The 15,893-nt window shown below is 43.3% G+C and overlaps 1 protein-coding gene and 1 pseudogene across 1 annotated transcript; one reads left to right on the top strand and one right to left on the bottom strand.

The window, feature by feature from the left end:
- The first annotated feature begins 4,774 nt into the window (after positions 1–4,774).
- LOC136505559 (disease resistance protein RGA2-like) lies at positions 4,775–10,270 on the top strand (annotated as a pseudogene).
- Positions 10,271–11,324: 1,054 nt separating this feature from the next.
- On the bottom strand, positions 11,325–14,920 carry LOC136504642 (uncharacterized). The gene is made up of 5 exons (XM_066499598.1): positions 14,511–14,920; positions 13,731–13,883; positions 13,492–13,633; positions 12,533–12,774; positions 11,325–11,735 (listed from the first exon to the last, which is right to left on the bottom strand). Exons 1-5 carry the CDS (start codon positions 14,868–14,870, stop codon positions 11,529–11,531), a joined length of 1,104 nt encoding a protein of 367 aa, XP_066355695.1. The 5' UTR covers positions 14,871–14,920; the 3' UTR covers positions 11,325–11,528.
- Positions 14,921–15,893: the final 973 nt, after the last annotated feature.

The following is a 15,893-nucleotide window of genomic DNA, read 5'->3' as shown; positions in this document are numbered from 1 at the left end:
TTTGTTGTGAGAGGAAAACACTATTGGCTGGCTGGTTTGGGCTGGCTGAAACCAACAAGCGAACAGGTGATATCAATGGTGTGCAGATGGTACTCCCTCTGTGAAGGACCAAGTAGGCGACTAGAGTCTAGAGGGGGATGTGAATAGGAGCCTCAAAAATTCTTCACAAGAATTGAGGCCTATGCAATCTAAAAAAAAGAATTGAAGCCTATGTCCCAAAATTACCCAACGCGTCCCTCTTCTAATTGTCAAAATCACATATGCTGGAAGCAAACGAGAAAGACTCAAAGGAACGAGTAAACAAAACTAATCTAACAAAAAGTGTTACTACTAACAGGCTATCCAAACAAATCAATGGGCCCTGTTCGCTTGTCTTATAATTCGTAATTTTCAGCTTGTTTTTTTAGTCGGAACAATGTTTTTCTCTCCCAACAAATCAGTCAGAACAGTGTTTCGGCTTGTTTTCCAGTGAAGCGAACGGGACCCAAAAAGCACTCACTAAACTGAACTCTGAATTCTATTCTGAAAAGGCTGAATATTCAGAAGCTGCACATGAAGCACTTAAGAGCTAAGACAGCTAGGAACCGATGAAAACAAACAGCTACTACAAAGAAATATCTGAACTGACTGAAACATGAAGTCTGCAGCTGAGCTTTACCGGAGCTCTCCACTGGTCAGTTACTACTGACACTCCGAAATGCAGTTGCAGTGCATGATCTGAAAAACAAAAACAGAGGAAACCTTGAACCAAACAAAGAGCAGCAAGCTAGTTTGACAACCTCACTGAACTGGAGTCAAAACCAGCGAACAGAGCTGCTGCTAAAGCCATCTTGCTACAGGAAAAAAATATGCAGAGTAAAACAAATCGAACTTCCAGGTTCAGTGCAAACGGAAGGATTTAAACTAGAACCTGTAAGCTACTTGAAAGAATGTCGCAGAAACTACCATTTCAGGTTGACTAGCCACAAAGGCAACAAGACTGAATTAGAGAGGCAAGAACCAAGGTACTGCACACCAGTTGCTATTTCTGAAAACCAATGTTTCAGAAACAGCACAGTAGGCAACCTGAGTGTCTCCGAAAAATAAAAAACCCATCAAAACGAGTTAGATTGAACTGAGATTTTGAACAAAGCTTCACGCCATCACCACCAATCCATCCCAACCAGAAACACCTCAAAAAAGGTTATGTCTTTAACACGAATTTCAGAAAAAAAAAACATGAAAACCTAGAAAAATGGGGAATTTCGAAAGGAACTCAAATTCGTGGTGCTCGTGAGGGGAATCAAACAAACGATGGTCAAGCAATCTTCTCACAAGTCCTGGCACCAATAACCTGCAAGAAATCCGGCCCGATTCGCAGCCAAAACACAAGAACGAAAATCCCCAAGAAAATAGCCCGAAAATCACAAAAAGGGGAAAACTCAGATTTGAGAGGAAAGGGGCACGAATTCAACAGGAACAAGACTTTGATTAGATCACGAATTCATCTATACAAACAAGGACTAGCCACCACCCTTCATCCTACCACTAATAAAGATGGAAAAACTAGAGCAAGAAGTAATTAACTCTCTCTACCCTAATCTCCCTAGCAATGAACACTTAGCTAAGGGCCTTTTTGAATTCAATAGCTGCTAATAATTAGCTAGCTAATAGGTCACAGATAATATTAGCTGTTATTAGCTAGTTTGGTCCAACTAGTGAAGTAGTTGTTAGTTTTTTTTTGTGAAAAAAATAATTGTTAATTGGGTACATAGCTAACAATTAGCTAGACTTGTTTGGATCCAAGGAGATAATTATTAGCAACTAACTATTATCTCCTTGAATCCAAATAGGACATAAGCCTATTGAAAATGAAATTAGGGTTGCAATAATACTCCTACCACCGGCCACTTCTAGTATATACAGAGTCTTTGACTGGTTCTTAAAATAACCCTTCTAGCTTAATACAAGATACACACTCCTCAGGAGCAAAACTGCCTAAATATTTCTCCGTGCTTCCGACGACCCCGACGCCTTCACGACTCTGTTTCGCCTTGACGCAAGTTTCGTAATGCCACCACATGTCCGCCAATTCCCGGTTTTGAGGCCCAAACTGGCAAACCTGTCGCCCACGGTTTTGAGGTCCAAACAGCCAAACACAACTCGAGTTGTATATCCGCTATGCCTCCTTCACGATTTCGACGCGTGCCACCGCTCGTCCTCGACCGTCTAATCACCAAGTTGCTTGCAATAAAAAGAAGATTACAAGGCCAGCATGGCCGAGATTATGGTGGCACTCTCGTGCTCATGATGCGACATCCCACACAACTGGGACGTGCCGCGGATAGCGTGCACGGCAGGTGAGGCGTACGCAGCTAACTATGCTAACTGAGGAAAGTCTAAAAAACGAAAACAGCTAGCCTACTATACATATCCGGCAATAGGCTTATCAGCCAACAGTGTCATGTGTTCTAGGCGCTCCAGCGTGGCTGAGCTTAAGGCCACCATGGTGGTTGGGCCACTGATGTTCATGGTGAAGGAGATCCAAGACCAGAATAAGGTGATGGAGGGCATGGAGCAGCAGCAGCATGAGATCCTCTCAAACGTAAGCTGCCGGCGGTATCACAAGCGTTCTCTGACAAGCCGGCAGTTGCGAAATTGTTTTCTGTAATGATAGCATCTGGCATCATCTAGATAGTGATGTATAGACCAACACCCAAAGCAATGTTATGTTACTGATCATCCAATTGGCACATGAGATGTCATCTTCAGTGATACGTTTTTACGACTAATGATGTCCTGAATATATTTCTTTACTGTGATAGGACAAAGGAATGAACTGAATTATATCCAGCTGTTGAGCTCTCTCCATCCTACGTGAAATCATCTATGGTGATGTATGAAACCGTGAAACAAGGTGGGTACACCTGCCGTCCTGCTCCTGCCCCCGAAGTTATATTGACCATCGATTGTGGCATATGATGGCGGCATCATCATTGTTTTAACGACTAATGGTACCGTAAATGATATCATTTTTTTATTGTGAGACGATAAATGGAACAACAAGTGGAAGATTACTCTATTGACTTTATATCCAGCTGTTGAGCTCTCCCCGACGTGCGTGAGATCATCTCGAAAGTTATGTATGAACCAACACCCAAAGTTTTTTTTTTTGAGTTTTGCTCCAGTGGTCCTTTCCATAAAAACTGCACCAATCTTGAAGCATCCAAGTAATTAGTTTAATTAATTTTGAGATGGGTATTATCCTCCTCCTCGACCCAGGCCAAGCCCAGCCCATGCCCATCAATTATTTTGGATCTCATCCTCCGATCCGATAGGCACGGGTCGGCAAGTTTTTATTTTGACTCGCGCATGGCCGCGGCGCAATCATCCCCGGCCTCCCTCAGGATGCTCGATGAAACACAACACGAATGGCACGCGTTCCCTGGTTGCCTGGTTGGAGCATATGAGACGACAGTGTATGGCCAGCATGCCAATGAGCTGGGCGTTGATGTAGGTCAGTAGGTCGATCGCCGGCTTGGACGTGTGAGGTTGTTGCGACCCAACCCAACCCACCAACGACGACGGCACCGGCCGGCGAGCACGCGTTCGGTTGATCTTGGGGCCCGGTGTGGCTGTAAGCATGTATAGAAGACGCTTGGAGTCAACTTGCTCATGTAAGGTGCCACTCCCCGTCCGGGTGTACAGCCGACCAGCTGATCCTGGACGAGGTCCTGCAAGGACCGATAGGGTCACGGCCATTGCCGGCGCACCGAGCGACAGGAGCTATCTGGATGGACGCCATGACCCATGAGGCGCTTGGAGTAGGATGCGAACAGGAAGGACGTCGAGCTCCCGTACTACGTACAGGCGAAGCTGCCTCCCTCTGGGCGTACCTGACGCTCACCGACGACAGCGAGGCCGGAATAGCTCACACGAACATGTCCGCGCGCGCTGGTCCTGTGGGCATGGGCGGGCCACGATCTATGGAAGGGTAGGGCCGGGCCAAATAATTATCAGAGCATAATTAATTAAAATAATTACTTAGATGCTTTAAGATATGTGCAGTTTCCATGGAAAGGACCATTGGAGCAAAACTCTTTTTTTTTTAATAAATGGACAAACAATGTAATATGGATCATAAAATTGGCACAGGATGATGGCATGCATCGTCAGGGTTTTTAAGGTTAATGATACCATGAGTACATTAGTCCTTCGGGCGCGCCCATGCGCGCGGGCCACTGGCCACGGGCTGACCAATGGCGAGACGACAACGTTCTGGGCGCATCAGGGCTCTGACCAGACGACGCCTACGCCCGTCGGTCAACGCAACGAGAACCACCCATCACGACTTGGACGGCCAGCATTCCATTTGCTATTGTGGACATCCTCAGCGCGCACAACAAATGTAAACTTTAAATTTTTCTTTTTGCGAGACATCCCAGAGATTTTTCACTACTGAAAAAAGTTTTTCACGCATGGCCAATGATAGCACATCTATCACCTTGACTGATTCCGGTCAACCGCTGGGCACCGAGAATCAAGATGATTTGTGACTAGACTAATCTTGCGCTCCCTTGTCAACCGCTGGGCATCGAGAATCAAGATGCAAGTGGATGTTTTGTAGTGCAAAACGCACATGCTCTCACATGGGTCGGTTAATCTATGTGCCCCGATCAGTCATCTGTCCAGCTGTCAGCGTGATACTAGTTGTCACTAACCAAGGTCAGAGCTCACATTAATTATCAGTTCCCATTTTCCTCAAAATCAGTTGCTGAACCCATCCTCATCTTCATCCTGCAACCACACTTCTCTGCGTACACCCTGCCCTCGCGTGTGTTGTGTGTTCTAAGAGCTCCGATGGCAGAGGTTCTGGCCACCATGGTGGTCAGGCCACTCGTGTCCATGGTGAAGGACAAGGCCTCCAGCTACATCCTGGACCAATACAAGGTGATGGAGGGCATGGAGGAGCAGCACAAGATCCTCAAACGCAAGCTGCCTGCCATCCTGGACGTGATCGCTGACGCAGAGGAGCAGGCCGCAGCCCACAGGGAAGGGCCGAAAGCTTGGCTTGAGGCGGTCCGGAAGGTGGCCTACCAGGCGAATGATGCCCTCGATGAGTTCAAGTATGAGGCACTCCGCCGGGAAGCCAAGAAGAAGGGGCACTACAAGAAGCTTGGCTTTGATGTAATAAAGCTCTTTCCTACTCACAATCGTGTTGTGTTCCGTTACAGGATGGGCAACAAGCTTCGCCAGATTCTTGTAGCACTTGAGGTCCTCATCACATAGATGCATGTATTTAGGTTCAAATTCCGACCACAGCCACCAATGCCTAAGGACTGGAGGCAGACAGAGTCAAACATCATTGACCACCAGGAAATTGCGAGCAAATCCAGAGGCAAAGAGAAGGAAGAGGTTGTTAACAAATTGATTGGTGATCAAGTGAGCGACTCGCAGCTTATGGTCCTTCCCATCGTTGGAATGGGGGGCCTGGGCAAGACTACCTTAGCTCAGCTTGTGTACAATGACCCCGGAGTTAAGAAGCATTTTCAGTTGCAACTATGGGTATGTGTCTCTGACAACTTTGAAGTTGATTTAGTAGCTAAAAGTATAGTTGAAGCAAAAGCAAAAGAGAAGAGCAACAGTGATAAAAGTGAAAAAACACCACTGGGGAGCAGCAGTGATAAAAGTGAAAAATCACAACTGGATCGACTTAAAGAAGCAGTGAGCGGGAAGAGGTACCTCCTTGTCTTGGATGATGTATGGAACCGTGATGCCAATAAGTGGGGAAAGCTGAAATCCTGCCTACAACATGGCAGCAGCGGCAGTGCAGTGCTGACAACAACTCGTGATCAAGTAGTTGCTAAATTAATGGGCACAACTGATGAACCCTATAGTATCACAGGATTACATGAAGACTCCATCAAGGAAATTATTGAGGCAAGAGCATTCGGTTCAAAAAAGGAAAGGGATGCTAAGCTCGTTGAAATGGTTGGTGCTATTGCAAAGAGATGTGCTGGATCTCCTTTGGCCGCTACAGCCGTGGGATCTCTACTTCATACCAAGGCCAGTGTGCAAGAATGGAAGGCTGTATTGAGCAAAAGCGCCATATGCGATGACGAAACTGAAATTTTACCGATACTCAAGCTCAGCTATAATGGGTTGCCATCACATATGAGGCAATGCTTTGCTTTCTGTGCTCTTTTTCCGAAGGATTATGAGATAGATGTGGAAAAGCTAATCAAATTATGGATGGCCAATGGTTTTATTTCAGAGCAGCATGGAGTGAGTCCTGAGATCACTGGTAAACAAATCTTCATGGACCTGGTGTCAAGGTCATTTTTTGAACATGTGAAGGAAGTCCCATTTGAAGTCCATGACAATAAGGCTCCTAGAGTTACTTGCAAGATTCATGATCTTATGCATGATGTTGCACAGTCTTCTATGGGAACAGAATGTGCTACCATATTTACAGAGCCAAGTCAAAGTGAGAAATTTCCATATTCTGCTCGACATTTATTTATAGCTGATGATGTACCAGAAACGACTCTGAATGGCTGTCTAGAGAAAGGATCTATGGCTGTCCAAACACTGATATATGATGGACATGCATATGAATATCTGAAGCATTTATCAAAATACAGATCTATTCATGCATTAAGGATCAACCGAGGTTCATTCTTAAAACCAAAGTATCTGCATCAACTAAGGTACCTTGATCTCTCGAATAGTAATTTTATCAAAGCACTTCCTGAAGAAATAAGCATCTTATATAATCTGCAAACACTGGACCTTTCATACTGCGGCAATTTGAGACGACTTCCAAAGGAAATAAAGTATATGACTGCCCTCCGTCACCTCTACATTCATGGATGTGAAAAATTAAAGAGCATGCCTTCAGAGTTTGGACGCCTCACTTCCCTACAGACGTTTACATGCTTTGTAGCAGGTACTGGCTCTGGTTGCAGTAATGTGAGAGAGCTTTGTCAGTTAGACCAGCTTGGTGGTCCACTAGAGCTAAGCCAGCTAGAGAATGTGACAGAAGCAGATGCAAAAGCAGCAGACCTTGGGAACAAGAAAGAGCTATCCCGATTGACATTGAGATGGACGTCGTCTCTAGAAAAGGAGGAAGAGGAACAAGACAATCATAAGGTGCTGGAGGCCCTCAAGCCTCATGACGCGCTGAAGGTTCTAGGTATATATGGCAATATCTGTGGCACTTATCCAACATGGATGAATACGTTGCAACAAATGGTGAAGCTTACACTATCGGATTGTGAGAAGCTCAAGGAGCTTCCTCCACTGTGGCAGTTACCAGCTCTACAGGTTCTCGAGTTGTGGAGATTGCAAAGTCTTAGTTGCCTGTGCAGCGGTGATGCACCCGTCACGCCGTTTAAGGAACTGAGGGGGCTTTCTTTGGACCGGATGCTAAACTTTGAGACATGGTGGTTCCTAAATAACAAGGTACAAGGAGAAGAACAAATATTTCCTCAGGTTGAGAAGTTGACAATCTGTGATTGTGCAAGGCTGACTGCATTACCAAAAGCATCAATTATTAAGGAACCTTCAGGCGGAGGTATTAATACCAAAGTTTTAAATAGCTGGCTATAGCTGGAGCTATGTCCGGCTATAGTTATTGGGCAAGACTAAAGCTAAGATATATCACTTTTAGCGCTAAGAAAAGCAAGAGGCTAATAGCCGGAGATAGCTGGAGATTGCCGCTAAATGAACCATAATTTAGCTGCAGCTAAACTGTTGTTGGGCCAGCAAATCGACCACGTGGCCCAGTAAAGCCTCCCTCACCCAATCCATTCGTCCATCGCAGCCCTATTGGCACTCAGGCTGTCACGCACGAGCGGCTGCGGCCTGCGGCTAGAGCAGAGTAGCAGACTAGATCAACCAAGTAAATTTCTTCTTTACTAAGCTGCTCATTTGAAATTAGCTTTACTGATTGTTCACATTATAATTTAAAGATCAGTTGTACATTGTAGGATATATGCTTGATTGCTTGTTCAAGCAAATAATTAAATATTTGTGACATGGTTCTGTGTATTTTTTTTTAATTTTTTGTAAAAACAGCTAAATGTCTTAGCCACAGCTATAGCCCACTATAGCTGCCCTTAGCTGTTGACGAGGACAGCAGCTAAGAGGCTTAGCCGGCTATTTAAAACCTTGATTAATACTGTGTGGCGCTCGGCATTTCCAGCGCTGAAGGAATTAGAATTATATGGTTTGCCAGACTTTCAGAGATGGGAGGCAGTCCAAGGAACTCTACGAGAAGAGGTGACATTTCCTCGGCTTGAGAAGCTAGTAATTTTGTGGTGCCCAGAGTTGACTAGTCTCCCTGAAGCACCAAATCTAAGTGTGTTGAAGATCCGACAAGGCAATCCACAAATGGCCATAGAGGTAGCAAGCTGCATCATCACTGCTTCGTCGTTGTCCAAACTGGTCTTGCATATCGATGACGACAGAGAAGCAGCATGGCTGGATGGCGACAGCTTGCTTCAATTGGTGGATGGTGAGGAGAAACGGAATCACAATAAATCCCCTTCCCCTCTCACGGTTATGGACTTAAGCGCGTGCGACGTTTTCTTCTCTCAGTCAAGTGCTCTGGCGCTTTGGGCATGTTTAGTGAAGCTTGAGGATTTGCAAATTCGGGCCTGCGATGCTCTTGTCCACTGGCCAGAGGAAGTGTTCCAGAGCCTGGAATCCTTGAGGAGCTTAACAATTTGGGGATGCCACAATCTAACAGGAAGCAAACACGCTTCTTCTGAGCAGTCTATGCCCGAACGGAGCTGTGTAATACTGCCACGCCTGGAGTCTCTGGAGATACGAAATTGTGCATGTTTGGTAGAGGTCCCACCAGTGTGCTACCCGAGTCATTAACTATTGACGGATGTCCTAAGCTGGAGTCCATCGCATTCAGTAAGCAGCTGGATACTAGTATGATGTTGACGAGTGCACAAGGTGTTGCTGCAGCACAGGACGACAAATCAGCATTAATTCCAGGCTCGGGCTCCTGCAGCGACGCCACGGCATCCACACCAGTTGCTAAGCTCTCATCATCAACCAAACATCACTTCCTTCCTTGTCTAGAATATCTAGACATATCCGACTGCGATGGCTTGTCAGAGATTCTTGATCTTCCTCTGTCCATCAAGACTTTGAAATTTAAACAATGCAGCAAACTTCAAACCCTTTCAGGGCAGCTGGATGCCGACCAAAAATTAAAAATTTGTGGACTGCTGGAGCTTGAAATCACTGGAACCTTTCTTAGTAGAGCTCGCAATGCTGGAAAAGCTCCGTCTTTGCAATTGCGAAAGCCTGGTGTCCTTACCAAACGGACCTCAAGCATACTCATCTCTCAGGTTTCTTACTATCATGTCCTGTCCTGGTATAAAGTTACTTCCCCAGAGCCTACCGCAACGACTGGGTGATCTCAAGGACGAGGATAAACATCTAGATGACCATCATTATCAAGGTAACCTTCAATTTCTCTATCTTTTTAATGAAATGTTAATGAGTTGTAAAAAGCAAATATTTGACTTACCGCATTCTATTAGTTACAAAATATATGTTATGTCATGCCCCAGTGGTAAAAAAAAAGAAAGTTAATGGCTACATCGTTTATTACCTTGCTTCTGATTGCAAGTTGAAATCAAGTAGTTAACCCAACTTTATTTAGTCAATATAACATGACAACCCAGATTAGTGCTGCCAAATTGTGTATTAATATCGATTGCAGAAATTCCCTAGAATGTATGGTGTACATAATGTTGTTACAGAAACTAAGTTATTATTGTTGACTTCGAAAAAAGCATCATATGTACATAGTATTATATTGTGAAGGAAAATATGACCATTGCCTCCTAATTACTTGATGAATTAGAGCTTCTGAAAAAAAAAGTGTTTGAATCTGTTTCAGAACCTACAGTTTTTACAGCACTATTTTTATCTGTTATTTGTTTCCCTTGATGAAAAGAAGCACCTAAAAGCCTTAACGCAGGTCAAATGATCTAACTCAAATGACTGAAACATTTAAATGGTTCTTAGGGTCTGAACAAAAAAAATAAAAAAATGTTGTAATTATGGAGATTTAGAGCTAAATAAAGCTTTACCTGTTCTCTGCAAGTTCACAGATACTTTGCATATAGTTATATTCTTCTTGCACTTTACATACAAAGATAGTAATTTTAATTTTGAAAATATCATCTATGATCAGAGCCAAACTCTTGGAAATATGCTATCAAGAGGCGCTTTTGTGCTTGAAACATGCTATCAGCAGTCAAGACTTTTGCTAGAAGTTGCTTCAATTCCATGATGGTGGAGAGCAGGCAAGTTTATTCCTTCGTAATTTGGACTCCAACACTAAGTGTGGTAATTAAGAAGTTTCAGTTATGGTCTCAATTGGGCCCAAGAAAATGATAGTAGCTGTGATCCACAAACTACATTACTTTCAGGAGTAGGCATATCACCATAGTCCAGCAATCCAACTTATCTTCAAGGACACTGGGCCATCTAAGCTTTGCTACAAATTTTTAGGGAATCGAATGCTGTTTTCCTTACTGACTAAATCACAAAAAGATTGGTTTTTGCATTGGAAAAAACCTTTGTACGATCCAAACTTTTGTATTGAAGAGAAATTTTGCTGCCTTGCTTAAGATAGAAGGACAACCGTAATGGATAGCCAATTGAGAAATTATTTCTGTATTATAATGCTAGTGCAACGAGAAATAAGACATTTATTAGGTTTGTACTTCCTGTCTCAAAACTACTTAGATCCTGATTTGCTTTACACATTAGTTATTTCTCACTTGCAAACAATGGTATTGAATTTGCCTTTTGGGTCGTAATGTTACCTTTTCCCGAATGTTGCTGAATTGGATCTCAACTCTTGTAGGTTGCTCTTATGATTATGGATTGTTTGCATTCTCACCGCCAGTCACCAGAGATGCTAGTACATGTTTGTACAAGCACAACCCATCTGAGAATCTTAGACTGCCATATACTATTGTTCCAGCTGCCATGCATTGTTGACAATGGTGTAAAATTCATAGCTGTGATTCAATGATCGTCAGCCTAGTGCGGCCTAATAATAATGTACAACTTAAAAAACTTGCACCCATCCTTGTTGTCTTCAATGTATTAGGCATCGTCGGTTACTCAATTCCAATCCATTCAATCAGAAGCAACAGGCAGCTGAAGCTATCAACATTTTACCTGTTCAGCTAATAGCTTGTGTAAATTATATTTGCAGCATGCATACAAGGATAGGCAATACTAATGGATTCATATTCTGCTACATCCTACAAATAGGGTTATTACCGAAAATGGTCTGGGGCAGATTCGCATCAATCGTTGTACTTTAAGCTCTCACAAAACTGTTAACTTCTCTCAGCATAATTGTTATGGGAAATTCTTCTAAACATTGCATCAGCACAATAAAGGCAGGCATACATCATAGTCAAAACTGATAGGACAAACCCTGGATTCAACTGCAGTATGTAGCATGCCATTGAAACAATAGCATCTGCAGGCCACAGCAAAGATCATAGATACAATTGGATGAGCTCATCACTAACAACAGAAGGCGTCAGAACACCAAGATCCGTCAGGAGAAGTGTGAGATATTGAGGAGGTGTGTAGTCTCTTGCAGATGTCTCCACTTCCACCCCAGTGGGTACTGGGACTCCAAAATCTATTGGTCGGTGAGCTGGTGTCATGTCCTTTTGATCCAAGGGATATAGCCGAGCGAACTGCAAGAGTGAAAAAGACACAGGCAACATTATCAGAGGATAATTGCATGCAGCAGCAGCATGTTAGAGTGACAAATTGACCATCAAAATACACAGCGTTAGTATCATAATAATAGTTATAAGGTTTTAACTTCCAACATCAACACAAAGTGTAATAAGCTAATAACTGAAAATAGTCTTAAAGGTTATAAACATTCTCCAAGAGCATCTCCAGGAGTTTGGTATAGTTTACTTGCCACACTAATAAATCTAAGTTAACAGAAGAAATAGCAACCTTAAATTTTGTCTCCAACAGTCTCCTATAATAGCATCCTAAACGATTTTGCATTGGGAACCCCCGAACTATTTGTAACCAACCAAACCTTTTTTTTAATAGTTTCTTTGTCTCTTACCGCTTTCTCACTTGGAACCCTTTATTTTCTTAATTTATCATGCGTCCAATTTACTCCGATCTCCCGAGAAAACGACAGGGCAAAGAGAGGATAAGGAGTTCCTCTCAACTGGGAAAACTTACAAGTTGGAGAGGATATTTGACAACTTTTTATTTTTAAGGAGCCCTTTAACCAAACTGTTGGAGGGCACTTTTTCCCCTTTTTGCTAAAAAAATCAAAATAAGGAGTTGTTTACAAAACGCCCGGAGATGCTCTAACAGATTTCATATCATATCATGTATTCAGGAAGAAACATTGTATGTCACTAATAAATTCATTGCATTCCAAAAGTAATGATGCAAAGCAATAACATGAATGAAGTAATGTTAATATATTATTGAAGTACATTATCATAGCATACATTACCTTGTAACTTTCAGCTGCCACATAAACAGGTTTGTTCATACTATGAGCCACAAGAGCTATCTGATAAGTGCCCATCATATTGATTATGCCTCCACTCTCAACAACCCCATCAGCACCAACAAATACCATGTCAACTTCATCCATAGAATAAGCAACAGCTGAATCAATTAGAACCTTAACAGGGATGCCTAATGCTGCAAGTTCATTTGACATTCTTAAACCAGTTCTGTCTGGCCTGCCCTCTGCAGTTCAATAAAATGATAAACGGACATGACAATTATTAGGGTTCAGAACATGTTATCTGCACGTACTAATGGAGTAATAAATGGATGCATGTATGCTTCCTATTCCTGAAGCAAGAACAGCATTAAGCCAGAACGTAAAATGTAAAATCACGATTCAGAACTGATTATAGATGACACAGGCCTTCCTTAACAGTTGCATTACAAAGGACTCTTCCTCTCTTCATATATTAATTCAGAGTGCATAAAGTTCAATCCCCTATTCAAGTAGCATGGTATGAAGTTCGGCAGTAACACACAGGCATCTGCCTACATGTAACAGCTATAGCCTTGTGGGAAGCAACTAGAAAAACATGGGATACCAAAATTTGACGTAAAACTTCAGACTTTCAGAGTGATATGCATCATGATGAAAACTACACATCAGCTAATGATAAGAATATACCTAATAAAAGTACAAAAGAAATTTAGTTTCAACCATTTTGATGCACTTTCATGCAATCATGGTTTCAAAGGTGACAAGGTGACCCAAGGCGAGTTGGGTACGCCTCATCACCTAGGTGACAAGGCGTAACTAGGCCCCAATGAGAGTTGGGTCAGCCCAGATGCCTAGACGAGGCCTTTGAAATATAGCACTAGATGCAATGTATGTGTATGCCATCGTCAAGCTATCTGTGTAGAAACAGATTATCACATCTTGCAACTAAATCACTATACCTGTGCATAGTACCCGAAAGAGCTTGCGATTGGATGCAGCAAGCTTTAGAACTTCCAATACTACCCTGGAATACCCATGGACAAGTATAGTACACCCATCATAAATGAAATCCTGGCTAAGCATTGCAATTGTCTTGCGAGCCTGAAAAAACATCACCCCCGAAGCATTAGTAAAAAAAGGCATGAATTCTTGTACAGAAACTAGATAAGAATCGGGAGGTTTTGGATATGCGGATAACCTTTAAAGATATCTCTCCAAATTTTTCTCCTCGCTCAATTAGGCGTGATTTTGCTGCATCAAACTTCTCATGCTCCAGATGTGATGTCCTCGTTACAAACCGCATGAACAAATCACAAGCAGCTGAAAGAGAAATGGATGTAGCATCCCAGGACTGAAATACATAGGCATTTTTTAGTGTCAATTCCCAATAGTTAGAAAATACACGCGAAATTAAATCCAGAACCAGGAGCAGCACAATGAATGATATGTCATTCACAAGGATAGATCGAAACTCCAAGAATTATGATAAAAATATGGTGGTAGAAGATATTAAGGAAGACAGTGCAAAAAACAAGAGGTGACATTAAAGTTCAGGAATGGATGTGCACGCAACTCAAGCTTCTCGTGGTGGGGTCAGTACTCAGTGATTATAACAGCGTAATATGAGGGCTTTTGTGTATTACAGTGATTATGACAATCAAGCGTTTGGCTTTCCAGACTTTCATTGAATCAACTATACAAAATAAGTCATTCAGAGCATGGTAATAAAGGTGAGACTGTGCCACTAAAAACTCGGGCAGAAATGCTAATTAAGGTCTGAGCCACTTTTATGCAAACGGAATTTCGATTTACTATCCTGCTTAACATGACCACAGACAGCGTCCAATAACGGATAAGCCATCAGCACAAAGAAATAGCTCAGGGAATCATGCTGATCATCAAAGAATATACACTTAATTAGCACAGCAAGCGGGAACGACGGAGCAACCGAGCAGGTGAAATCGGCCGGGCTATCAACCTTGAGCTTATCAGACGCCTTCTTGAGCTCGATCTCGAGCTCCATCATGGTGGTGGCCCTGCTGGAGCGGATGACGGCGGCGAGTGCCATGATGGCGGCCACCGCCTCCGCGGCCTCGGGCTTGCGGCGCCAGAAGTTGAACTCCTCGATGACGCCGCCGCCGGCCCCGGGGGACGACGGGGGCGGGGGCAGGGCGGCCGCGTCGGCGGCATCGGCGCCGGGGGGGATGGCTGCGGCGGCGGCGGCGGCGTGCGCGAGCCAGTCGCTGGAGACGACGGCGTGGTGCTCCGCGCGCGTCTGGTAGTAGGCGGAGATGGGCGGCGGGACGGGGCTAGGGTTTTGGGCGGCGTCGGGCTCCATGGGATGGGAGCAGGCCAGGCCAGCAGGGGGGACAGAGGAAGCACGGGGATGAAATGGGAAGGGAGAGCTGTGGGCCTGTGGCTCCGTGAGAGATCATCTCAACCGTCCGTTTACGCTCCAGCCGAGAAATAGTGTGATTTTTGTGATGTGGAAAATTGTTGGCACTTTGGCAGTGGCACCACGATTTGACATTTTTCTGCCTCACGAGTTGACGATGAAAGAAGGGGCAGTTTAACTTAAAATCCATCCATGTTTCTAATGTAAAATAAAATTACTGCTCTGGCTGGTAAATTGAGCCGGCATAATAATCATAAACTCTCGAATTTCAATGTAGGCAAAGTGGCCTTGGAAGTCCATTGTTGGCAGCTGTGGCTTCTCGAGTTCCCGTTTAGCATACATGATACATATAGCACATTTATAACAAATAAGATAGCAGTGGGCATTTAGTCTAGTGGTATGATTCTTGCTTAGGGTCCCGAGTTCAATTCTCGGAATGCCCCTGATTTTGTTATCTTTTTCAGTTTTTCTTCGCTTTTTGCTTTTTTTTTTTTTTTGTCCGTACGTTGCTACGGGACAATTAAAATTTTATACTAAAAACACGCGGATGGTATGGTAAGATAACAGTACCGTGAAATTAAATATTAACATTAAAGTAACAATTAATCCAAAAAGCAAAGTTGATAAAATTAACCGCACGGAGAATATTTGCGTCCATCGTTTGGGAAACCATGTGAATCAAATATAGTTGGCCACGCTGCATCAAATTTGCATCAGGACTGATGCTCCTAAGCATCTGAACCTCATCAAACTTATCTGCTACTGCGTAGTGAATTCAGAAACAGGTAAGCACGAAAAAAAAAACAGCTTTGAGGATTCAGAAATAGTGATGGTCAAGCTTTCTCTGATACGCTTTTCAGTAGCTGATGTTCTTTTTTTTTTCTAGACAACTGAAGACATGTACTAATTCATAAACTGTATTTTAAATACGCAAGCATGATCTATATGTCTAAAAATTAGCTAATG

Source organism: Miscanthus floridulus, chromosome 14, assembly GCF_019320115.1.
Source record: "Miscanthus floridulus cultivar M001 chromosome 14, ASM1932011v1, whole genome shotgun sequence".
Classification (NCBI taxonomy): domain Eukaryota; kingdom Viridiplantae; phylum Streptophyta; class Magnoliopsida; order Poales; family Poaceae; genus Miscanthus; species Miscanthus floridulus.
The sequence above is the reverse complement of the archived record's forward strand: the minus strand, read 5'-3'. Positions and strand labels throughout refer to the sequence as shown.